This window comes from Pyxicephalus adspersus, chromosome 3, assembly GCF_032062135.1.
Source record: "Pyxicephalus adspersus chromosome 3, UCB_Pads_2.0, whole genome shotgun sequence".
Lineage (NCBI taxonomy): Eukaryota > Metazoa > Chordata > Amphibia > Anura > Pyxicephalidae > Pyxicephalus > Pyxicephalus adspersus.
In genome coordinates, this window is record NC_092860.1 from 136,522,321 (window position 1) to 136,548,451 (window position 26,131).

Genomic DNA, 26,131 nt, shown 5'->3' on the forward strand with positions numbered 1-26,131 from the left:
GAGTAAATCAGCAAGTGAAAGGAGTTTGTTTTGTTTACTATAGGCCAGCTTGAATGGTAACAAAAATACATATTAAATGGTTGAAACGTACAAGGTGGGCACGTGCCTATTGATAAACTAGCTTAAAAAGCCTTCCTACATAGCAAACAACCATGCACTAGTTACTATTCATAATACACACATTAGCCGGCTGTGTAGTAAATATAATAGCGTAAAGTATACAGCAGTCCCCTAAACATCATTTATCAATCTGCCCTGGTGGATTAATGAATGAGGAATCAGGACCTCTGTGCACTCATATGAGGTAGAGCACAGTGGGGTTCTGCTTTTTTGTCCTCATTCCTCCCCTTTCCATAGAACAGAATAGTGCTGTGTGCACAGAGCCTGTTCATTCTCAACAAAGATCCTTTCCAGTAACAGTGATCTGACTTCTATCTGATATCTGCATTGACTTTACTTGTGGGTCATTCTGAGTTCTATCTGCTCTGAATACATTTGAATATTCTTAGGCCTCCAGGACTTGCAGCAGCCAAATTAACCTAATTACCCAGACTAACAAAGGCAGACCTGCTAAGCTGATTAGTATGTCTGCATACCATATGTATACAGGTGTACAGGCTGTGTCCTAAACCTATAGATAAGAAGAAGCTGAATCCTGAATATAACGGTAAGAAACATGGCAATATTTTTTTATTATTATTATCACTGAACAGATGTTCACTGTCATTGGATAGCATGCAACTTTTTAATTTGTGCAGCCCCTTACATCATTATGTGGAATCAGGTTTCTGAACGAAGTTATTGTTCTTAATTGTATATGCTGTATTTAGTGTAAATAGAGACATATGGTTTTCTTTTCCATTGGTAATTATTATTAATAATAACCAGTATTTATATAGCGCCAACATATTACGCAATGCTGTATTGCTCTGAAAGTGTTGCATTCATTGGAAAAGAAAAAAGAATATTTGCATCTGCTTTTACAAAGCTATAATTCTACTTCAGTTTGAACAACTTTGCTTTCTTTTTTAATATGGTACTCCAATTTATGCAATCCAGTCACAATGGGTGACATTTGCTAGAATGCCCTTTTGTAGTGAGCTAAATCTTTGCATTTCTAATTCAAGCATATCAATATAGGGGTATATTATTAAAGGAGTGAATGTGACTGAATCAACTAAACTTTCCCAGCAGATCCATCTTCCTGACACATAGCTTTTAAATGACAATGATTGTTGAAAGTCACATTACCTACTTCATAAATATGCACAGTGTGGCTTCAGCATACATTGGCAAAATCAGTTTGACTAAAGCATCAGATTGTTTTTTATAGACATCAACTTTTAATGACATTTAAATATTTGTTTTTGCTGACTGACAAACTGTGCAGAATGGATTTTGAATATGTGATATGTATATTAAATTACCTTTTATCCTTGGTGGGTGATGAATGAAGTCCAATTAATTTGCTTTACATTGTTCAAATTATTATCTTGTTTTTATTTACTTCTGCAGTGCTCTACTAGGTCTATATTCATGTCACCGTCTCCCAAAGGAGCTCACAACCTAAAGTCCCTTTTATAGTCCAATGCCAACTGGGTTGGGGGGACCAACTAACTCACCAATATGTTTTTGGGATGCATTTGTAAACCAAAGTGTAAACAACTCCATATGTCCTTCCAAGATTTAAATTTGGGACACCAGTGCTCCAAGGCAAGAGTTCAAGACAAGTTTACAATGTGTTTGGGTGGGTTTATGTGAATTTATAGTATTCTGATCTTCTGTTTTAAGATATAGGAGTGCATTCCCCATGAGCATTTGTAGGACACTAACATAAAAACTATAATGGTTGTGTTGCATGTTATTTTACTTGTTTGGCCAACACCATACATTTCTTTTAAATACCTCCTACATGAGGCGACAGCAGGACAGGAGGCAATAGAAGAAAATTGTTGCCTATTGTAAGTGCCACTCAGGAAGAATTGCACCTCTCCTCATGGCAGGTCTTGGAAGTATCGCATTAAACACTGAATTTCTTGAAACATCATCCTAGAATATACCAAATTCAATAACACTAAATGTAATATTTGTTTTCTATACCTGTTGTGCCTGTTGTAAGAGCTCCATGCGTTCGTGTAGGATTTGGCTGTCAAACTCGCGACTCTGACGCAGTATCTGCCTTCGCAGCTTTTCCACCGCCAACCTCAAGTCTTCCCTTTGCGCTTCATTCAGACATTCGCTGACTCTCTTCCCAGGCTCATGTTGTAAAGCATTATACAAAGTGGCCTCTAGCTCCTGGATTTTCTAGCACAAGACACAGCGGTCACCAGCAGTTGTGTGTTCAAGAAAAAACATATAAAAATGGAAAAATAAGAATACAGAAAAGGAAATCCTGAGTACATATTAATAGTAACAAAAAATATGCAAAGACAAAAATATAGCATTCTTTTATTATGTTTTAATACATAGAAATATTATACCATATCCAATAGTGTTTTATCCTAAAACCGCTAATCTACTAATATCCCATCAGCACTTTGTATCATGACCAATCAATGACACAACCAATCATTGTATCCTATTGAAAGGCTTTAGGTATCAACATTGAGTGATTTGCCTTACTGACTCCAATATGACATCAACAATTTCTCATAAAAGTTATATTTGTGATAGACAATGGAAGGGGCATGCTGGGTGCCCTATATGCGTCATGCCTTTATGCTCACGTAGACCTGCCTAAGAAGACTGAAACTTCTATTAACCCTCTGCCTTGATGCAGTTTATGGGCTGGCTCTTGGAAGTTTGTGGTGGACGAGTGGATAGGGTGTGACCTAGAGCAGTGGTCCCCAACCTTTTGCAGGTTACGGACCGCTAAATGCATGGACTCTGGACTGCACATGCGTGGGGAGCCGTGTGTCACTCAAAGGGGAAGGAAAATCCCGCATAGTTACATCATAATGCCAGAACCCACCCACTTTTTCATCACAGGTCTGAGCCTGTGATGGAAGAATGGGCGGGTTGTGTCCAGAGACACAACCTGCCCACCGCCTGTGCCTGCCATGCGTACGAGGGACGTGGTCTGCAGCTCTGGCCGGTGTTCCCCCCTAAAGCAGGGTCCTTCTCCTGACCTCGCTGGGGGGTGAACCGGCCAGAGCCGCGACCCACCTGTCAGACCGTCGCGGCCCAGGGGTTGGGGACCCCTGACCTACAGATTAGACATTGACAGGGAGGAGACAAATAATCTTTCATTGCTATGACTTTAGAAACAAAACCTGATGGTAGCGCCTTAGACTGCAGACCACTGATGCCTTTTTCTGCACTGTTACCATTCTAAGCTCCAAAAGAATTGGTATCTTTACAATGTAACCTCAAGGTTTCTCCAGAGGTTGCTTGGGGTTCCGCGAACTGTGACTGATTAATCTAAAATTTGATGATGCCTTCATACTTTTGGGGCCAACACCTACTTTGTAGAGCCAGCTGCATTACTCCAATTATAGTTTTAGTTGTCTATAAAGGAAGTTTACTAAGGGTGACATTATTTCCACTGGCCACCAATGTAAAGGGTTTTTCCCCAATAGCCCCCAATAAAGTGGTTTTAGCTGGGGTTCCCTGAGACGTGAAAATTATTTTAGGGGTTCCTGGGAAATAACAGGTTGAGAAAGGCTGCTCTAGTGAATTGTAAACCTCCAGGATGAAATAAATTCTGCCAGCAGTATGTTTTAAATCAAATTCTAAAGGTTCTATGGTGTAAAAACAGGTAGCTACTGTTTTTGGCCAAACTGGGAACAGTCTGATTCAAACATATAGTACATATGGAGAAACTAAAGAAAAACCTTTCAATTACATTTCATATTTAGATGGCACCATCCTTCCTGGACTTGCGGCCTCCAGTCTTTTTGCCCAGATGCTTCCATACCATCTTCAAGGTACCTTCTTAATCTGGGGATCCTCTGCAATACCCCTCCTGATTGGAGGCCCCAACTCACCACTTCAGTTTGGGTTTGGGCCCATACACACTAGCAGACCCTGTACATACCTTATGGACAATATACTGATGAGTATTCTGTAAATGTACCGCCACCCCTGAGGAAGCCTAAAACGGGCAAAATGCGACAAGTATTTACACCAATCTCCTATTGCTTACTAGATGACGATTGTCTAGTGCCCTTTTCGCCCTAATACCTATGTGGATTGGTATTATTGTTACTATGACTGAAACCCAGTCTACACTGTATCTATAATGTATCATGAAGGATTACGAATAATACATTAAAACTGTTTGCCTAAAAAACCCTTCTTTCTCTTTGTGGTTATTTTCTGTATTTACTATTTAGGGTTGGCAGACTAAGTATCAAAAGGCAATATATTTTTCCACGAGCCCTAATTTCCCCTGATCATTGCTATCATGTTTAGATGAGACACATGAGAATAATCTTAGTTAAAGCAATACACCCCAAAATTATTAAAGAAGTGAGATTAGAACAAGTTTTGGGGGTGCATAGTCCATGGATCCAATGATTTAAAAAGATGAGAGCAACAACACTTTTTAAATCATGACAAAATCTATTCTAGGTTTGCTGAAATACCCTGGTTTTCCCATGATAGTCTATCTTCTTCAGTTCTGGAGAGCTTTAATAAATCGGGCCAATTTTCAACATTACTGAGAAGCACAAGAAGCCCCAGTAGAAATTCTAATGTTTTAGCTCGACAACAAAAAGCACACTGCGTCATTTTCACAAACTCAAATTAGGAAGATGTTCCACAATGCCCAAAACCTAAAGGCACTTTAACAGATAGGAGGACAGGTGGCCATAATAGCCAAGTAGTCAGCCAGCTGGCTAACTGTCAGGCTCAAAGCGCACAAAACAAAGATCAGTTAATCAGAATGATATCAAAAATGCAAACTTTAGTGTTGATGGATTGAAGAATCCTTGCTCAATATAAAACTAATTTCCATTATGTGGGTGGAAGATCCATAATAAATGCCTACCATATATGCTTGATCGAGTGCTTGTTTTCGATAGTCAAGTTCTTCTTCTAAATAGCCCTTCTGCTTGCTGAACAACTCCTGAGAATGACAAAAAAGTAGCCTACAATACTTTTACATAATAATAAAAAAATAATGTTATATAGGAAAACATTCATGTGGTCTATTTACTATAGATTTGTTTTCACATTTTCTAATTACCGGTAGATTCTTTTATAACTGTGAAAGTAACATAAAGCTTGTATGAAAACATTTATAAATAGGCCCCACAGGGGTTCATAAAGTGATATTAACACTTGTAATTTTTGGTTAGGGAGCAGATCAATGGCATGGTAGTAATACAGTATAATATGGGATAAATGGCAGACTGACAACAGGGATGTAAAAATGGTGAATGAAAGAAGTTTATGGTAATTTGAAATAGTTTACAAAAACTTCACTTACTGGGAGTCTTACCTTCTCATTTTCCAGATCGATCATTTTCTGTGTGAGGGCGGCTTCGGTCACCTCAATCTGTTTGAGCCACTACAACCAAACACAAACAACAAACCCGAAATCAGAGATTGGAAACAAAGTACAAGGAACTGAAAATCCCGGACATGCTGTTACTGTGACACCTTCAAGGATATTGTTGTATTACTGACCCCAGTATCTCCTATTACTAAATCTGACATCAATAGCAAAGATGTTCACCAATCAAGGTAAGTCTATAAATGGGGAGTATCTTAAACATACTCATACGTTTTACATTTTTTAAATAATAATATGATTATACAATAGAGGTCATAGTGGTTTTGATCCTGTGGACAATAGCTATGACCTGTATTTGCATGACAGCCTAAAAATCTACCATACATGCCAGGATTTTTGTGCTGATGGTGGCAGAATCTCTCAAGACATATTAACCCTAATTTATATAGGAAAGTCAGAATGAATGACTGCCTTCTCTTAACAACCTTCCTAATTCCTAATGCGTTGCATTGCTAAGTGACTTTATTTAGGAATATAGTGTATAAGTCAGCAATGGCTTACAATAACAGTAATATATATATAAGTATATAGTACAATATAAGTGAAATATAAATATAAGTCTATTCACTATTATGTGTTAATATTTGTGTGCAGCTTATTGCACTTATTTACACACACATATATATATATATATTTGTGGTCTTAAAAGTAAATTATGTAGCGCTTGCTAGTTGGCTGTTAGATTAATGCGAAATGACTGAGGCTTTACATGGAAATATTTAATATATGCATTGCATAGTCTAGTCTGGAAGCTTTGGCACAGAAAATATCTTAATTTAGCTAAATACAGAGATAAAGAATTAATCATTAGGAGAACCCGCATATGGCTGAATTACCATATTATGCTGTATACTTTTGTATCTGTTCATATTTCATGTGTATGACTGATCATTTACTGGTTATAATATTCATCATGTGTCACAGGTTACAATATTTGTGGAATATCTCTTATTCTTAGTACATTCCTATAGTTTCCCAGTGTTGTTGATTAGGGAGATAGAGACTGTTTTTAGTGAAAGCATTACTATAGAATTGTTCTTTGAATATTTTGTATGGGGGTTTATCTCTTCATATTTCTTTCCTTGTATCTGGGTAAAGTTTGATGTATTTGAGAGTCAAACACCACTGCATTGTATATATATATACATATATATATATATATATATATATATTTATATATATATATACATTGACATACATTATATTTACATTTGTTTCCATTCTGCCTTCCTCATTTCTGCAATGGTTATCTAACACAATTCTATTCTCCCATGAGAACGTTGTTAGTCCAATTATTTGTGCTGCACTTTCCTCGGCTCTAAGCAACCAACAGACAAAACACCCTTCTCTGATGAGGCAGGAGAAATTGTCACACCAGTTCTTTCAATTCCATGTCTAATTAGCAGCTAATAGAAGTCCAATTAAATACCAAGGAAAGCTTTCCTTCACTTTCCCCTCTGCAGAGCTTGATAATGAGTGAGAAATACACAGATCAGCCAAAATAATAAAACCACTGGCAGGTGCAGTAAATAATGTTGATTATACTGTTACAATGGCACCTGTAATGTTTATAAAGATGATGTGTTGGATGCAGAATAAATAAGCAAATGTAACATCTGAGAAATATTGACAAGTGCCTATTTGCAATGGCTATGGAATGAAGCACCTTCAAATCAACAGGTCTGGGGTGTTCCTAGTTGATGGTTTTCACACAGTCCCTGGAGGGACAACCAAGAACTGGAGACAGGTTAATGGGTGGCCAATGCTAAATGATGATGGGGGAATGCTGGTTTGTATGTTCTGATCCCATAGATGAACAACTGTAGTGCAAATTACTCAAACATGCAGTTCTGGCTATTAGATTGACTGGTAATGCACAGAGTATTGCAGCTTACTGTGTATGGGGCAGAATTACCAGACTGGTAAGAGGACCCTTACTGGCCCTTGTCTATTGCCTACATAAGCATCAGAACTGGACCAAGGAGCAATGAAAGAAAGAGATGGCCTGCTCTAATGAATACATTTTTATTAGATAATGAGAATAATCTACCTGCAGAAGAGGTAATGCATGATTCACTACGGGAAGAAGACAAGCCAGTGGCGGCATGATAAGTTACAACAAGACCTTTTAGAGGTCTATTAGATAGCTGGTTTCAATGTTTAGCAGCATAATATATATTCTAGAATGTTTTCCATTGTGTGAAATAACTATGAACCATGTTATTCTTTTTATTGTATATAGGCAATCAGTATTGCTAATACTTTACCCATATAATGCTTTTCCACCTGAGGCCTAAATAATTTGTTTGCCAGTTTTTTACCCGGTACAGGCTTTTTTCTTTCTGTATCACATACATAATTGAATACTGACAACGTCCAATGCTGTGCAAAATCAAATATTTCTAAAATGTAAGCTTTACATCCACTTTACACTTTCCTTGCCCCAACCCACCCATTTTTTACCATCATCAGAACCATTGTTGGGCATTGGCCATAGGTATCCAGCCAAGTATTCAGAGTTTAGAATTGTACAATTTTACATTGTAGAATGTGTAGAGAAAATTACAACTTATTGTTTCTGAACATAAAGTATAACCACAAAGGTAAAATCTGTCATTTTATATTACAGGCACAGACATAATTTTGTGCCGGTTAGTCTTTAGTGTTGATTGGAAATGAAGATTCTTGTGTGGCACTACAGGCAGAGAAGACAGAGAAAGAACAAATAGTGAAGGAGCAATGATAGGGAAATGAGTAGAGACAGAGGACCTGATTTATTAAAGCTCTGCCTGGAGGGGATACACTTTCATCAGTGAAGCTGGGTGATCCAGCAAACCTGGAATTGATCTGGTCCAGGATTCAAAACATTTGCTTTTTGTTTGCCTTTTAAGAAATCCATCTCAGGTTTACTGATGAAAGTGTATCTTCTTCAGCCTTGGAGAGCTTTAATAAATCAGGGCCAGAGAGAGGAGAGAAAGTTGAGTGCTGGTCACTGAGGCTACCTTTGTTGGAACTTTATCAGCATCCCTAAATTAATGGTAAAACCACAACTATTTCTTGTGACATTTCATAAATTTAAAAACCTTGCTTCCTTGGTTTTAAAAGTGCCTCTTTTCTCCTTTGCATATTACTGTACTATAATACATGATGACGACTCGCTAAAGCACATGAAATTAGTCATTATAATCTATATAAATTCTACACATCAGTGCATTGTGTGTTGAGTTTTTAAAAAATACTGTTTGCTGGATCTTTTGTTCGCTTTGGTAGGAGCGTGTTATAATATTGTCAAAGGGAAACTACACATTATACATATCAAGTAACATGACAAGAAATGTCAAAAATAAAATGTATGTAAAGCCCACACCAAGTGCACTTAAAACACGTCTTGCATTTCATTTTAACACAATGCATGAATAACACACTGAAAAAAACATTGTGAGAATTTTCTAACACAAAGATGTAAAGGGCCCCAAACCACACAGAATTTGTAGACTTATTAGTAGTATGGCAATGATCATGTATTGTCAACTGTACCACTTACAACACATGGATTTTAATTGGCTGAAGATAATATATGTGTTAATGAATTGTTATTCTTACACCGCTAGGAAATTTGAAATATATTGAGTTATTGACTAACAGAAGTACCAAGTCCTATATCTATTTATAAATAAATGTATACAGGTAGTCCCCGAGTTAAGGACATCTGACATATGGACAACTCCTAGATACGAACGGGGCTTTCCTTCTCGTTCCTGTACAAGACAGAGGCTTGACTTGCAGAAGAAATCTTTTGCTAAGCACAGCTGAAGTTGTGGGTGATCTTAAAGGATGAGCTGTTCTGCAAGTTCTTGTTCCAAAATGTAATTTTTTGGCCCAAGTTTTTTTTTTTTTTTTTTGCTTTGTTTGTGATTAACTCACAGTGAGGATTTAATACAGCAACTGAGACCACACTGCCTAATAATCCGTTGAGGCAAACATCTGTCCTAATTCCATTTATTAAAATAATTTACCTTTTCCAATTCACATACAAATTCAACTTAAGAACAAACCTACAGTCCCGATTTTGTATTTAACCCAAGGACTACCTGTAGTTTGGAAAAGGGAGAAGGAAAAGTCATCAGGAAATATAGGATGATTAGTTATGCCCACAATGTTTAAAATCTGATCTTGGAGGGAACTGAATTTGTTGTAATGGGACCAATATTGACTTTTCAGTTTTTATCTGTTTAGAAGAGTTCTCTTTGATTGTTGATATTGTCCTTTTATTCATAGAACCTTTTATCCAAAAAATACAAGCAAACATTGGTGTAGCTCCAATTCTAAAGACCTTGTGTATTATGTAGAGAGATGGGGGTTTTGCAATCTAAAGAGGATTTACTGAAGATCTGATAAGGATTTGTGCATAGCTGCTGCACATCACTTTTTTGCACCTCCTGCTGTTGGTCATGTGGCTTCAATATACACAACCAATGCAGGGGATGCACCAGGGAGTCTTTGTATTCTGGAACAGTGACAGTCCCATCCTACATCCCTGAAGACACACTTGACAATTGTCAATATGATTTGGATTGTGTTTCACCATTACATCTCCTTTAACTCAGCTATATAGAAATAGTTTCACACCTTTTCACAGAGAGATAGCACAGTACCCGCTTGGATTACTGCAACTTGTTCTTCATTCCGCAAATTCTACAAAAACAAACCAAAAAAGTTTATTATAAATACAAGTAATTTTAGTTCATTGTTATTTCCACTAATCCATAGTATTCCTTTATCCTGAAAAAAGTGGTTTTGAATTTGCAAATCATACAATTAAAATTACATTTTAAAATATGCTTATAAAAGATGTGAAAACATTGCTGAATGGAAAATCAAAATATCACATGTTGGGAATAGCATTACCTGTAAAGGAGAAAAAGAATTCTTCCTCTCTTTATGCAAATGCTAAATTCAATAAAACTAAACTAAAATTGGAAGATAGTTGATCCTCCTCTTAAAGTTATCATTAGACTTCAACTTCACTGCTGAGCCCTGTAATAATGAGTAGACCAGAAGGAAGAACCATTAGGAACTATGGTCATGGACTCCCCCAGATGTGGTATTTGAGAAGTGGAGTTCAGAAGCTCAGATAACAAGAGGTATGTATTCTCTTTCATTCTTACAGGTAAATGCTTTCCTGATGTCTAATCTGCCAGGGTCCTTATGACTTATATATATATATATATATATATATATATATATATATAAACACACATACAATAGTGGTGACCATTTCATTGAATACTTAAGTCACCATGGATTCATACCATTCTTAACTGAAATTATTCTTAAACGCCAAACTTTTATTTTTTGGGTAGAGAGGGGTAACAACCACTTTTGGGTGTTTATTGCTGTTTGTGGGAGACAGAGATTCGCTCTCCTTGATTAATGTCCACAGAACAAGTAAGTGGAATGCTCACTAATGGTACTGAGATGGCAAAATTCAACCTGACAGGGATTTTAACAAATTTATAGCCACTTCTTCTATTGGTTTGTGAGGATTTGAATAGTAGAGCCCATCAAAACTGGTCCATAAATGTGTTTGTATGACTGTGAAAGGGACACTAGCCTGTAATGGGTACAAAATGGATTTGGCTGCTTCTTTGTACTTGGTTAATGGCTGAAAAGTATGTGTTGTTACTATATTATTATTATTATTATATTATTACTATATTATAAAACATAAGTCATTAGAAGTGTCAAGTTACCCCATTGTCTCCAAGTATATCCAGCTTCTTCATGAGCTCTGAAATGTCCACATCCTGGAAGAAACGGAAGCCACATAATAAAGAGATAGTACAATCCATAGCCTGTGTGCCGAATCCAGACACATAATACATAGAGCTCACAAAACATGGAGACACAAGAATGTGACTGGAAGATGGAGATGGTTTTGAAAGATACATACCATGTAGCTACATTCTGAAGGCTCTTTATGTCCCTTTGAGGCCTGCAACAGATTGTAGAACAATCATGGCTGCAGGTCTCCCATAAGTTAAGAGCTTGAATCAGTGATCAAGCTTTCATACAGGTTGTTCTATGCAATCACATGACATTCTACAACATGGAACACCACGCCACATACTAACAAAAATTATTATTGTGCAACAACATATATACATATAATATATACATATATAAATATACTAATTTATATATCTATGCTTTTCAGCTGTTACAAACTCTTAGGACCTATACTGAGAGGTGATGGAAGCTGCTACTGGTGAACTTGTTGTAAAGAATGCTAATTTCCTGAATGTAAAGCTGATCTTTTGGTTTCAGTAGTTTAATGTACATGGCTGAAACCAGCATGTGGATACTTCTGTGCCAAGCTGTGCCACAATTTGGCAAACACCAACCAGGAAAGCTTTAGAATCACAACAGAAATGGCAGCTTACATAATCTCATAGTGATGGGTGTGCTTGAATGTGAAAATCATTGTACCCTAATAACTGTATGCATACAGTACATGTAATGAAATATTTCTTTTCTTTACAATTAGTCCAAGCTGTTCAGCAAAAGGGACAGTGATTGAGACAAACTAAAACAATGTCTGAGGTACATGAGGAATTAAAGCAATGTTTCTTATCCAGGGTTCCTCCAGAGGTTGCTAGGGGTTCCTTGAGCAATGAGCAATTTGTGACTTGCAGGTCAATTTAAATGACGCCAATGATCCTTTTGGCAATCTATAAAGCTGTGGTTATAGTAATTATAGAAAGGATTCCCTGAAGGCCTGAAAGTTATTTCTCAACCAAGATATACAGGTCAGGAAACACTGAAATAAAGCAGCAAATGTAAATCCTAATTTTACCAAAAGCTCATCCCCTTTATCTAAAGGTTGGACTAAGTGGTCACCCTTCAAGTTCAATTTGAGTCCCAAGTCATTGACACCAAGTCAAGTCTTAAGTCACCAAGAATTCTTCCAAGTCGAGTCCCAAGTCAATTCATTTATCCCCGTATAGAAACAAAGCTCTGATCTTGTTCTTGAGCACAGGATCGCATTCTAAGTTCAATGCTTTCCCCTCTGAGAGCTGAAGGGGGAAGGGAGGAAGGCAGTAAGGCTTCTGTAACACCACCCTCCTCCCCCTGTCCTTCAGCCGTCAGAGAAGAAAGCCATGTACTGTAGAATGCAAGAAAGGTTGGGAGGAAGGCAGTAAGTCTTCTGTAACACTTCCTTCCTCCCCGCATTTGTTGCATTCTAAGTTTACTAAGTTCGGCTTTCTTCTCTGACAGCTGATCTGAAGGGGGAGGGGAGGAAGGCAGTCTTCTGTAACACTGCCTTCCTTTTGCCCCCTTTAGCTGTCAGAGGCGAAAACTTGGAATAAAAGAAAGGCGGGGAGGAAGGCAGTTTACAGAAGACTCACTGCCTTCTTCCCCGTCCCCTTCAGCTGCCAGCAGAGAAAGCAAGTCACGAGTCGAGTTGCAAGTCATTCATTAGGCTACTTGAGTTGCACTCGAGACCAAGTCATGTGACTCGAGTTACAACCTCTGCCTTTACCCCAAATTTTTCAAATTGCTTTTTTTTCTAGAGGTCTTCAGTCTGTTCACCTAACATCACAGGTCAGCTTTCTCCAAGAGTGTACTAAATACTAATAAGAATGATGATTGGTGAGGACTGTGTGAATATAACGGAGGAGTAGAATTTTTTTTAACCATGCTGGCCTTTAGATTAAGATTAAAAAAAATCTTAATTGGACTTTAAGCCACATAAATAAAATATAAACCTAGTAAGCACCCCTGACTGTAAAATGGTTTGGCCCAACATCTATCACTTTTTTTGGTCAGCTTGGTTGGCAAACATGTAGAAATAATACCAAAAACAAATACTAAATATCAAGTATTACTGGCATACAGTTATCAGAATCCAAAATTTCTTTAAATAGTCTATTAATTTTAATACTACTACTAGTCTACAACTTTTCTGAAAGTTATAATTGTCTAAATGAAAATAAAAGATATAATATTGAGCTAGGAATGGTGTTAGCTATGTAACAATGTTTTCACTCCTTTACCTCCTTTATACATATATCATCCATAATGAAAATTAAAATCAATTCAATACTTTTGTCAATATGGTTACTAAAAATGAATAGTTGTCCCTACTCCTATACACATACTAACTTGAAAAGTAGAGGTTTTATCCAGCGGTTACTTCTCTTTGAGCGTGCTACCCCACCTCCTGATATTAATTTTAGCCAATTCCAGCTTGATGGAGACCAAAGCACCTTCTCAAGCCCTACCCAAAATTTATTAGGGCACTATGCATTCCTGGACCTGTAAATTTCAAATTTTGGCACTTCTTGATCATATCGAGAGCATTTTGAATGTCTCCCTTTCACTAAATGTTTCTGGCAGGCAGTAGGGATTCTTGTCATATTGATGGGACAGTGGGTTTGTGAGGGGAGCAGCAGGTAAATTTTCGGGTGTTGGATTTTTTATTTTTAAGGTTTTAGGATTTAGGTCACTTAGACATTAGAGAGGGCAACTCAAAGTATGTGCAGCAATCATAAATTCTTGTGGTTCAATGATGTAATGCAGTGGTCCCCAACCTTTTGGATGGGGGACGGACCACTAAATTTACTAAATTATGGACTACGGACTGGGCATGTGTGGGGAGCGGTGTCACTCGATAGGGAAGAAACTTCTGGCATTTTGATAGTGTTCTAAACCACCTTTTGCTTTGATGACTGCTTTCCACACTTCTGCCATTCTCTCAATCAGATGCATGAGGTAGTCACCTGGAATGGCTTTCTATTAAAAGTTGTGCCTTGTCAATTTCTGGAATTTCTTGCTTCAGTGTTTGGAACAGTTTGGTTGTTACAAATTTCTATACAGTGCATAGTCCTATTTGGCTACTGTTCTACCCCACATTATAGCAGAAAGCACTCAAATAATTAAAAAGAAAAATTCTCCTTTATTTTATGACATTAGGGTCAGTCAATCCTGAAAATTTAAACGTATCCCCAAGTACAGTCATGAAAACCATCAACTCAGTGAGGAAATTGGCTCTCATTAAAACTGCCCCTGGAAAGGAAAACCAAGAGTTACTTTTACTCCAGAGGATACATTCTTGGAGACACCAGCATCACAAAATTCAAATTACCAGCACTGCAGATTAGAGCCCACAATATTGCTTTACAAAGTTCAAGCAGCAGATATATCTAAACATCAACTATTCATAGATGAGGCTTTTATGGTCGAACTGATGCAAAAAAAAAAACACTACTAAGGAGGAAGAAGAGAATTGTTTGGGCCAAAAAACAATGGATATTAGTCCGCTGGAAATCTGTACTTTGGTCTGTTGAGTTCAAATTTGAGATTTGTGAATGAACCATGGAGAAGGAGGAGTGATGGGTGAGGGAGTGCTTTTACTGATAATGTTCTTGGCGATTGATTCAAAACTTAAGGATCCAGCATAGCTTCTACAGCATTCTGCATCGACACGTCATCCAATCTGGTTTGTGCTTAGTTATTAGGACCATTATTTATTTTTCAACAGGACAATGACCTTAAATACATCTCCAGACTGCATGAGGGCAGTTTGACTAGGAATATGGAGTGCTGTGTTGGATGACCTGGCTTCCACAACAACTTGAGCAAAACCAACTGAGATGGTTTGGGATAAAATGGACCACCGAGTAAAAGCAAATCAGCCAACAAGTACTCAGCACCTCTGGAAGACTGTTGAAAAACCATTCCAAGTGGCTAACTAAGAAGAATAGGAGTGTTCAAAGCTGGTCATCAAAGCAAAAGGTGGCTAAAATATAAACATATTCTAGCCTAACACTTTTTTGTATAAAACAAATTTCAAAATTTCATATGCGCTCCTCCATCATTAGGATGGTTTCAATATCAATCTACAATTAGTACCATCAAATTAAAAATTGTATCCAATCTTTTGACTTGTATTAAATATTGTAATCAGTTACTCTATTAAGGTAAAGCCATTTTTTATATTTTTCATTAAGGAAACTGTGGCATGGCAATCAAGGCATTATAAAAGTGATGATCAGATTTATAAAAAAAAACTGGAAAATAAAAAAAGTGTTCAATTCCTATGTGATTGATATTTGTTTTATACATGTTGCCATGGATAACATTTTAAAAAAAGATATTAAGGGTATTTTTTACTCTTACATTCATCTGCCTGTAATCATTTTGTTTTAAATTCCTAATCTGGGTGCTAAATGAATATGTGTAATATTTGGCTATTAGTTCTGGGGATCCAGATACAATAAATACATTTCTGTAGCAGTGTTACAATATATTAGCAGGGTGTTCAGAAAAAGACACTGTAGCCCTATCTGCATGCACATGTCAGAGGCAGCCATATTGTTGACGGTGTTGTCACTTCTCATTCAAGAAATTTAGACAGGCCACATTGGTATAAGAAGGATTAACACATAATATGGCTGCCTCTATTATGTAAAAGGCGATAATATCATTTAATAATAACTCATGGTAGACCATAAAAACACAATGTTAGGCTGACACAGGACACGTAGGTCTTACACAAGTGAAGGAGAACCATGCATGAGGACACATTATTGGGGACACCAGTAGTGACAGGTTTACAGGATGCTTCTGTTATGCGTGTGGGTTTTAAAAGTGAGTTAATGGCAGTGAAAGACATGGAATGCACCAGAAGAGGGAAGTGAATCTGGATCTACCTTTATTCCTTCCTGCTGACAGAATAGCTGCAGGGCGCTTCCATTATTTTCTGGGAAGCTGGCTATATGGAGGTTAAAAGCTGGAGACCTTCGTTCTCTCTCCTGGGGAAAAATGTGTTATTTCACATTTAAACCTAATAGGAATGTTTCGGAATATTGCCCTAATATGAACACAGTGTTGAAAAGTGGCAGCCATAAGCATATGGGGTTGTTTATGAAAAAAACTCATTTTATACATTTAGGCAAAATATATTTCTTTGCCCTTGGACACAGCACAGCAATAAACACAGCTAAGACTATGCAAACGTTTTGTGCTATACCCAAGAACAAAATCATTTTAATAACAGGCAGGACCCAGTCAAAGCGAAATAGGAAAAAACAATTCCCCAAAAATCGCAACCATTCACACAATCTTCTAAAATAATTTGAGGACAGGTATGCATTAATATAAGAAACCATAAATACAGCTGTTTGTTTGGGGTGCAGAGAAAATTTGCAATTCATACCATACTCATAGTTCCTCCAAAACCAATCAATTTTTCAAATATGTAACTCAACATTTACAAACATTGTATAAAGTACAAGTATAATAGTACGCTATATAGTTTATTTAATTCTATCTCCCAATGCCAGACACATGAGAAAGGTGGATTCTAGCTGAATGAAAATGTTGTACACTACACATACAAAACTACTTGATTGTGCAGTTACAGTTACAAGCAGAATAGCATGCAAAGATTGACATAACTAATCTAATTTGAAGGGCTAGTATTCGAACTGTAATGGTACAGTCTAGTAAAGTAAACATCTAAATGCAATGCAAAGTCATCTATAGTCCGAAAGCAGGAAGATGGTCAGTGCAGTAAAATAAATAAATTGAATTTATATATATATATATATATATTATAAATATATATTTGTGGGACACTGGTAGTGATATCTAATCAATAAAGCTCTAGGTCTATCACTTATGTTATTACTTATAGCCTTATGTTTCACTCTCTTCAATGTAAAGTAAAGGCTTTTGTGTAATGTGGCAGAATTAGGTCCCTCAATGAAATCTGCTCTACAAAGTAGTCCGTTTCTGGCTTCCTACTACCCCATGATTTCAGTCAAACTCTACAAGATTCAGTTGGATAAAGCTAAATATTTTGAATAAAATATACTATAAAATATAAAACACAGGTACAGTCCATTAGCTAAACCCGAAAATAACAGGGTTTGGTAACACAGGTCAACATGTCACTTTCATCAGATATAATTTGGTCTTTGTAGTATTTTTGATGCAGATTTCAAATGTGTGTTCAGTTTTTTTCTACCACGTCTAGTTTTTGTGATGCAGCTAATTATATATTGTGTGAAATTCGTTAAAAATAGCCTTAACATATTACAACATTCAAGGAAAGTTTTCTGGTCATTAGAGACCGCACTAACTGCGATTAATTTCATTTGATCCAAACAGTTTCTGTTACGTGTGTGGTTCATTCATGACAAAAGCACAATGTCGCCAAAATACCACAGAACCTCAAAAGATATACAAAATATGTTTCGGCTGTCCACTTGGTGACCAGGATAAATCATGGTCTCCACGTCTTCTGTACCAGTTGTTCCAATGGACTGCGTGACTGGCTAAAACGGCGTAAAGCAGCAATGCCATTTGCAATCCCGATGGCGTGGAGATAACCGCGAGACACTCTAATCGACTGCTATTTTTGCCTCGTCCACAAAAGTGCATTCTCAGGTAATACTAAACACAAAATTGTATATCCCAGATATTTACACAAGCAGAGATGATCTAGTTTTAGATCTAAATCTCTCAAAAGACAAAGCAGAACTTCTTGCTTCAAGGCTTAAATAGAAGCACTTGCTTGCAAAGGGTGTAACTGTAACGCACTACAGAAAATGAAAACATAACTTTACAATGTTCTTCACTAGTGATGGCTCATTGTGCTACTGTCATGATATAAATGCACTCTTTATCAGTTTACACAAGAGCATGTTTCATCTGAATGGCGTATCTTCATTGATTCCTCCAAAAGAAGCCTGAAAGCAGTCTTACTGCACAATGGTAATTCCAAACCACGTTTACTGATTGCCCATTCTGTTAACCTAAAGGAGTCCTATGACAACATGAAGTTACTACTTGAAGCAATCCAGTATAAAAAACACCAGTGGAACATCGGTGGGGATCTAAAGATCATTGGCTTGCTGATGGGAATGCAAGGAGGATTCACAAAATATTGCTGTTTCCTATGTCTGTGGGACAGCGGATCAACGGGAGACCATTTTGTCAAGCGTTATTGGCTAACAAGAGATATCTATAAGCCCGGAACAAGCAGTGTCAAGTTTCTCTGCATAAAATATTTCTGCCACCTCCCCATATCAAGTTAGAAGAACCTTGTAAAGGCCATGGGTAAATCAAACTCCATGGGATTTCATTACTTTGTTGAGAAGTTTCCAAACATTAAAAAGAAGGGATATTTATAGGGCCACAGATCAAGTCTGTTTGCAGGATGATATTTTCAAACAATCTCTCTCACCAGCTGAGCTAGAAGCTTGGGATGCATTCAGGTGGCTATGTGAAAATTTCCTGGGCAACCATAAGTCTCCTGCATACAAGGAGGAGTACAGAATCTGCTTGATTCATACCAGAAACTGGGTTGTTGCATGTCATTAAAAATACATTTCTTGCACACATATAGAATTCTTCCCGGAAAATCTTGGTATAGTGAGTGACGAACAAGGAGAATGTTTTCACCAGGACATTCAGTTAATGGAGCACCTCTACCAAGGTTTCTGGAATGAAAGTGTTAGCCCTTCAGGTCGTGCTGGCACCACTGCTCCTAATTGCAGGCACGGGCGCCAGGTCCTATCTTTCATCTTTAATCCCAGTACATGTGCTCCATGCCAGAGTTTCCTTCCTGCTGGAGACTTGCACTGGTTTTTGAGCTGGCGTGGGTGTGTCTCTCTTCATCCATGAGGCAACACATACACGCCCTCTGTTTCTACAGCCTATGGCGGGAGCCCTGCTAGTATTTAAAGGCACCTCCTACTACAGGAAGTTGCCTGAGCAATCTCATGGTCTTAGCTTGTCTAACTCCAAGTGCAAAGGTGCTTCTTCTGTCTGCCTTTCTGTGTACTGGACCTTGCTTATCAAACCCTTGGACTTCTGCCTGATTGCCGCCTGACTTTGACCTAGGATCTTGTTCACGGACTTTGTTTAATTACTACCTCTCCTATACCTTCTTGGCCACGCAAGCCCCTCGTTGCTTGCACCCAGTACCCTGACTCCTGTGGTCAGCAGCCACTGACTCGGGGATTGCTCTGGAGTGGCACCTGGCAGCTACCCTGCGGCCCAAGCCTATCCTCACCATCAGAGACTCTAGTGAAGACCAGGTAGCGGCTTAGTTACACCCCTCTGGAGCATACCCAGTCAGTGGCACAGTTGGTCCACACCCGCTAGAATTACAGAAAGTATGATGGCTGACTACTGCTGGATGCAAAATAATCCAAAGTACACAAGAAAATCATACTCTAATAATTTCTGAAGAAACAATGGTACTTGACTGACATTGTTCAGTGGATCTATACCACAGTGTGCCTTATTTTACTTCACACTGAAGAAGTACTAACATTCACTTCAATGGTGCTTATGTTTTAGTACAAAATACATGCACGTACAGTGTTAAGTATAATAGCAGTCATAACTCAGGAACTGTACGTGTTAAGGAAAAACTGAAAACAGATCTGATTAAGAAAAAAGTTTGCTGAGGTTTCTGATGATTATCAATAATAATTTTGTGTTGACCTGTGTAATATTACCCTTTAATGGAGTTATAAAAAGCCTGAATACTCTCTAGCATGTTATTTGGGTAAAAATAACTGATAGCGCATCCCGGTGGAAAAGGATTTTGGCAAAACTTTGATGAGTTAAAAATGTAGGTACATTTGGATATACACACAGGCAGTTAAAACCATGGGACGCCAATTTTTAAAAAAATGTGTATTTTGGAGGTTAAAGCATGTGCTGCTAGTGGGACTTGGGGACAGATTTAAGCTAAAATTTCCTGCTGTAGAAGATTTTTGAGCACAAACTAGTAGAAACACTTTGCTTTTGTGTATTATATGGTTAAACTCAATACACTTTCTTACAGTCTAATCTTTTGATGTACATTCAACAGCTGTGAGGACCAAGTCCAGCACTTGGGAGTGCTGATAAATTACATGCACATTTAGTCCGGTTTTTAGATTGACATTTGCAACATATACCCAGTGAGAGCCTACTAGACCCTACATCTTACATAGAAGTTGCATATGTCAATTTCAAAGGTTTGTGCATCTTCCAAAGTGTTATTACTCTAGAGCCGGACAGCAATGCAGCTGGTGTTCGACAGGTACAGAGATCTAGCAAAGCACTCTGCCAGTTTAAACTAAAGATCTTTCTTAATGTACCAGCTTATGTTGTGCTTTATATTTTGCATGTACAACCCCTATATGTGTTTTCACACTCTGTTTGCAATACAAAAAAAACAATACTGGGCAAAAAAGAATGAACACATGTTTGTTAGGAGCCTTTTTACATGTTGTAGCTAGGGAAGTGGCAGTTGTAAAGAAGGGAAATACTTTGTAAGTAAAACACTAAAAGAAGGACGATTAAGTGCAGGGAACTGCAGAGCCAATCCCATTTTATGATATTGAAGTCAGATGTCTGAAAAAGGCAATCGCCTGTTGCGTTTCCTGCACTGTACATTGCTCTTTGTCTTATTAAAGTAAATCTGTACTTAACTAAACTGTAAATAACTCAACTAAGCATTGAGATTGTAAACTGGCAGCTGGAGGTGCCCAATTCATGAATGTAATCCAAGGGTCCATTATACATAATATCACCTGAAGATGGTAAGTGGTCACATCACATCTTTAGTGTGATTGGAAGTCTCCAGATAGATGGTAACCAGAGAGTGTATGGCTAAATTTATAAAACAGCCCCAAAAGTACAATAAAAGGTAACAAAATGTGTCCCGGCATCTCTGTGAAGACACTCAGTTTGGTTGGTTTGAGTACAGGTACACTTTAAATAGTTCATTTGTATTGCCATATTTATAGACAATTCTAAAATTATTTGTTTTAAGTTTTTGGATTAGTAAAAGTAAAATTGAACATATCATGCTGGGTGATGCAACAAATGCAAAAGCATTAAAAGAATAAAAAACGGCATGCATGAATGACGATGGTGTAAAGTTAAATACAAAACTTTTTTTATTAACTGTAAATATTAATTTTTTTTTCTTCCCAAAAACAAAATAACAAAACAAAAAACAAACAATTAAAATGGGTAAACATGCAAGTTTGCACAACAAAATGTGACATTAAAAACGACAGTGTTACCAAAATACACAGTTTACAATGTTATATTAGACATGCAGGAAAAGGGATGGCAAAAAGGACAAAATGGAAATGGTTCCACTTTCTAATCTAAGTGCAATGTTAGATGCTGGCCACTTTTCATGCTAATTCATAGTCTTCAAGAAATATTATTAAGGCATCACACGTGTCACACCTCCCGCTCCCATCCAGGAAGAGAAGTGTACTATATATATTTAATCCGGGACTCGAAAGGAATCTTTGTCCCTGGGGACAGTTTACAGAGGGAATCTCTTACTTCCAGTTCTAACACCCGGAACTCTAACAGTTCATTCTGGTCCCTGGCATCCTGGATTTCATTTTTCATCTGGTTCTCCTCCAATTCGTATTTAAATATCTAAAAAAAAAAAAAAAAAAAAAAATTAAACATTATAAAAACAATTCTAGAATCCTTATGCAACCTCTAGCTATTCATAAAATAAAGTTAGCGACACTTCAGTCATAGCAAAGTCCAGCACAATATGCCGAAAACAACAGCCATGTATATAAGACCTTTTAACCCATTCTAGAAAGATGCCTTATTATTTAGGTCTAGACTCCATTTTCTGATGTTTCAAGTATTGATTCTGATGTCTCAAATAGGTCTCCAGACCTTGCACGCCTTTGTATGAGCTCTAAAATGACCCGTGTATATGCAACATCACTTCATCAGAGGTAAAAAATTTTGGGTCAATCACTGATGCCCACTATTGCCAATGGGAGTAAGAAAAGTTTAATCCTCGGTGTAGGAGATGATACAAAGTAAAGCCAAATTATGGAAATATTGATACGATAGCCCTCAATTATATACAATATATGATCTATCTAAGTATGAGGATACCTGACCTTTAAACTTCTAAACCACGGACTTTAATATAGTTACCCAACACCTTTCCTAGAGCCATTACAACCTCTCCTATCCAAAACATTTATAGTGTATGTATTTTTGTCCATAAAGCCAAAATAGCACGCACACTGTATACACAAACACACAAATATACATACTAAGCTAGCGCACTAACATCAGTAGTATTTTAAATAAAACCTTTTTCTGAAACAAACTGAGGTGAAGTGCACTTTGAATTCCCATTCTGATCATTCTGTAAATGATGGGGGCACTCTGGTTATAGTACTTTGGGGTACCGACCCAGAAAAGTATGTAAGTCAAAGACCATTGGCATTTGGATTTCCATACTTTTGCAAGGTCAGTATAACAGATGGCTAATTGGTATTTACAGGAGGAAGTCAGCAATGTCATGTTCTTCAGTTTGATGTAAGAAGCAATACCCACATACAATATTTACTGGCTTTAAAATACAAAATGTGAAAGAACAGGAGGTATGAGTTATCATACCTTTTCTAACAATTCTTGGTTTTTCCGCAGAAGCTGGTGTTTTTCTTCTACCCACTTTGAATCCTGAGAAAGACAAAAGAAGATCAATCAATAAAGAACAGATATTATTTTCTTCATTTACCAAAGTAAAGTACAAAAATGAAATATATTACAACATATATTACATTAGTTTTCTTTCACCCTGGTAACTCCACTAGTAAAACACTCCATACAGGTAACATGTTAGGACTACAGAACTTCCCCTTTCTTCATCTCTGTAACCTGGCAGGTTCTGCAGTCCAAAGTAGGGACCTGAAAAGATCTAAAAGGGTTGCGTGGCATTTTAGGGTGGCAGAGAGCACAGGAAATTACAGGCACACTGTATTTCTAGAAGAATCATACCATAGGAGTTCTATAACTTACATACATAGCTGTAAACTGGTATTAATAACTTTACAATTAAACTTGTCCCTAGTTTAGTTACTTAACCCTATAATTTACATAGTTGTTTTACTTTGCTCCTCTGCCAACCTCAACTGGCTTTGCGAAAACGCTTCTATAATGATCAAGCTAGAGCACTGAAAGAGCACTCAAAACCCATTTTTTTCAAACTTGCCTACCCATCTTCTGTCTTTTGAAATCATCACTAATTCCCACCACTACATATCTCCCATCCTATTGTGTGTAAATTCCCCCACCTAGGAGACTGTAAGCTCTTCGGGGCAGGGTCCTCTCCTTCTGTATCACTGTCTGTATTAGTCTGTCATTTGCAACCCCAATTTACAGTGCTGCATAATATGTTGGTGCTACAATAATCCTGTTTATTAAAAATAATAATAATAATATGTTTATCCCTAACAAGATATGTTCAGCCCTTTACAAATTTAAATTATAACAAAGTCAGAATTTGCATGGGATTTTCAGTTTGTTTGGCCGTACAGTGTCAAACAAAAGCATGGTAGTATATTAAGTAAGTATCTTTGAACTCAACAGATTATCTTAGCAGAATTCTATATTGCAGCTATATGCCTTGATATAATGCAGCTACATACATTGAATTATCTACAAGACCACAAAAAACTAGTGGAACTTTACTTAATAAATTGCTAGCAGAAAGGCTTCTAATGCTGTGTCTAATGGGCAATGTCTTGTTGTTTTTTGCATTTTTGTTTGCAAAGCTCAAAGAATTGTACACTGAACTAAGCTTAATATACAATCTCATAATGACATGGTGGATGAGTTAAATCGAGTGTGTGAGTGGAGTTGTGTCATCCCATGTCAAGCAATCAAGATGGCTGAAGACATTGAAGATAAAGTGAAGATGTCTGCTTGATCACACCGCTGGGGAGGATGCAAATACTGCAGACTTTAGTTCACTTTTTATCTAATTCAGCTCCCAGTCCCATCATTTTATTCTCACAGTATTTGTTTCGCACTATGATGATAAAATGAAGAAAAACAAAAGACATGAGTTGGTTCGTAAAGTTGGGTCCCCCATGTTAAAAAGTTTGAGAAAAGCTGCCATAAAGGTATGGGGAAGGTGACTGTACTTGGCTTTATTGTATTGTGTGTGTTGCAGATAAACCAAAGCAGCAAAATTCAATTGATTAAGACTATTCAAAGAAAAGCACTTAAAGCTTGGTAAATCACTGTCTTACGAATTAGCACTTAAAGTAAGCAACTAAAATTATGGGGGCGCCATGTAAAAACCTTGGCTTTAGTACCTTTAGAATCACTGACCTGGAGCAAGCATGCAAGTATGCCATCCTGTACATAATTAGGGTCATATACATGAGGTCAAGGAGGAATTCTATGCAGATTTACAAACAACATAAAGTTACCAAGTATATGATACACTGGCAAAAACTGAACCCAACAAGCATTTGACAGCCTGGTACACACAAACAGATCAGCTGCCAACCTTGTGTTGGACTGACCAGTCTGATTTACTAACCTATAACTGAACAATCAGACGCACAAAAGCAAAGCACACCTTTATACAGCATTTTGCCCTACCAGTTGTGGGGATTGCATTAACCACAAGACAGATGGGAATCTGGATTTGCTCAATCATACATGCACATAATATGACATGTAAATATTTCCAGGTAATCAGACTATTTCATCAAGTTAGAAATCAGACTGGAAGTGAACATCTTTCCATGTGTAGAAGGCCATAGGCTTTGTGATAATGCCAAAGAGCTGCAACCAACTGAGCCAAATCAGCTGTTGCATTAAGAAAAAACATTTTGTAGACGCAAGGGACAAAAATAAAGTGCTTTTATATGGTATCTATAATGCAGGGGGATGCCTATTATTTATTTTTTTTTCAGTATTTATATAATGAAGAAATAATGCTACAGTTTTATCAAAGATTCCAAAACTATACTGGTAGATTTATTCGCTTGGACTATGATAGGAATATCAAATTGTGTGCTCCTCTGAGGGGTGGTTACATGAGTATGGACCGTGAACTCTACCCTAGGGATGATGCCTGCCCAGCAAGTATAAAAAGATTAAGCTATTGGACAAATACTATTCCAAATGCTTATTTTGTATCTGCACCAAGTTTGAAACACTATTTTGGTGTGACTGCTAGTAATAACATTGCTGTTTAGCAAAGACCATGAAATTCTATGAAAAATATTTTGAAAGGTGAAATCCACATTCAGCTTGAGCACAAACAAATACATTCTATTACTCTATACTATGCACACCAGGACAGACCCCAAACACAGGCACTGGGCACCGGATGACGTTTATCAGGATGGCTCACAGCAGCATGAATCTGCCATAATGAAAGCCCCAGAGATGGTAAACATTGCATCAGCCCTATTCAGACCTGCCAGCATTCAGCATTGTCTTGCCAAACACAAGGTACCAACATTTAAACCTATTATTATTATTATTATTATACAGTATTTATATAGCACCATCATATTACGCAGTGCTGTACAAATTCCATAGTCATATCACTAACTGTCCCTCAAAGGGGCTCACAATCTAATGTCCCTACTATAGTCATGTGTCATTAATGTAGTCTAAGGTCAATTTAGGGGGAAACCAATTAATCTAACTGCATGTTTTTGGGATGTGGGAGGAAACCGGAGTACCTGGAGGAAGGAAACCCACACAAAGGGGAGAACCTGCAAACTCCATGCAGAT

General features: G+C 37.4%; 1 protein-coding gene and 2 long non-coding RNA genes across 4 annotated transcripts in view; 1 reads left to right on the forward strand and 2 right to left on the reverse strand.

Annotated features, from left to right (window-relative positions):
- Window positions 1-26,131, reverse strand: part of JAKMIP1 (janus kinase and microtubule interacting protein 1) — a 108,121-nt gene that overhangs the window by 6,254 nt on the left and 75,736 nt on the right. The window contains exons 14-19 of the mRNA XM_072406460.1: window positions 16,234-16,335; window positions 11,272-11,325; window positions 10,148-10,213; window positions 5,444-5,512; window positions 4,991-5,068; window positions 2,101-2,304 (exon numbers count right to left, since the gene is read on the reverse strand). Of these exons, the coding sequence (XP_072262561.1) occupies window positions 2,101-2,304; window positions 4,991-5,068; window positions 5,444-5,512; window positions 10,148-10,213; window positions 11,272-11,325; window positions 16,234-16,335 (573 nt within the window). The remainder of the gene's footprint in view (window positions 1-2,100; window positions 2,305-4,990; window positions 5,069-5,443; window positions 5,513-10,147; window positions 10,214-11,271; window positions 11,326-16,233; window positions 16,336-26,131) is intronic.
- On the forward strand, window positions 498-25,322 carry LOC140327197 (uncharacterized). Of its 2 annotated transcripts, XR_011919998.1 has the most exons (4): window positions 498-667; window positions 5,459-5,688; window positions 23,018-24,686; window positions 24,717-25,321. It is a non-coding gene; the product is annotated as an uncharacterized lncRNA (long non-coding RNA). The 2 variants fall into 2 exon arrangements; XR_011919997.1 differs by having other exon boundaries at window positions 526-667; window positions 23,018-25,322.
- On the reverse strand, window positions 21,467-23,036 carry LOC140327196 (uncharacterized). Its single transcript, XR_011919996.1, has 2 exons — window positions 22,988-23,036; window positions 21,467-21,991 (listed from the first exon to the last, which is right to left on the reverse strand). It is a non-coding gene; the product is annotated as an uncharacterized lncRNA (long non-coding RNA).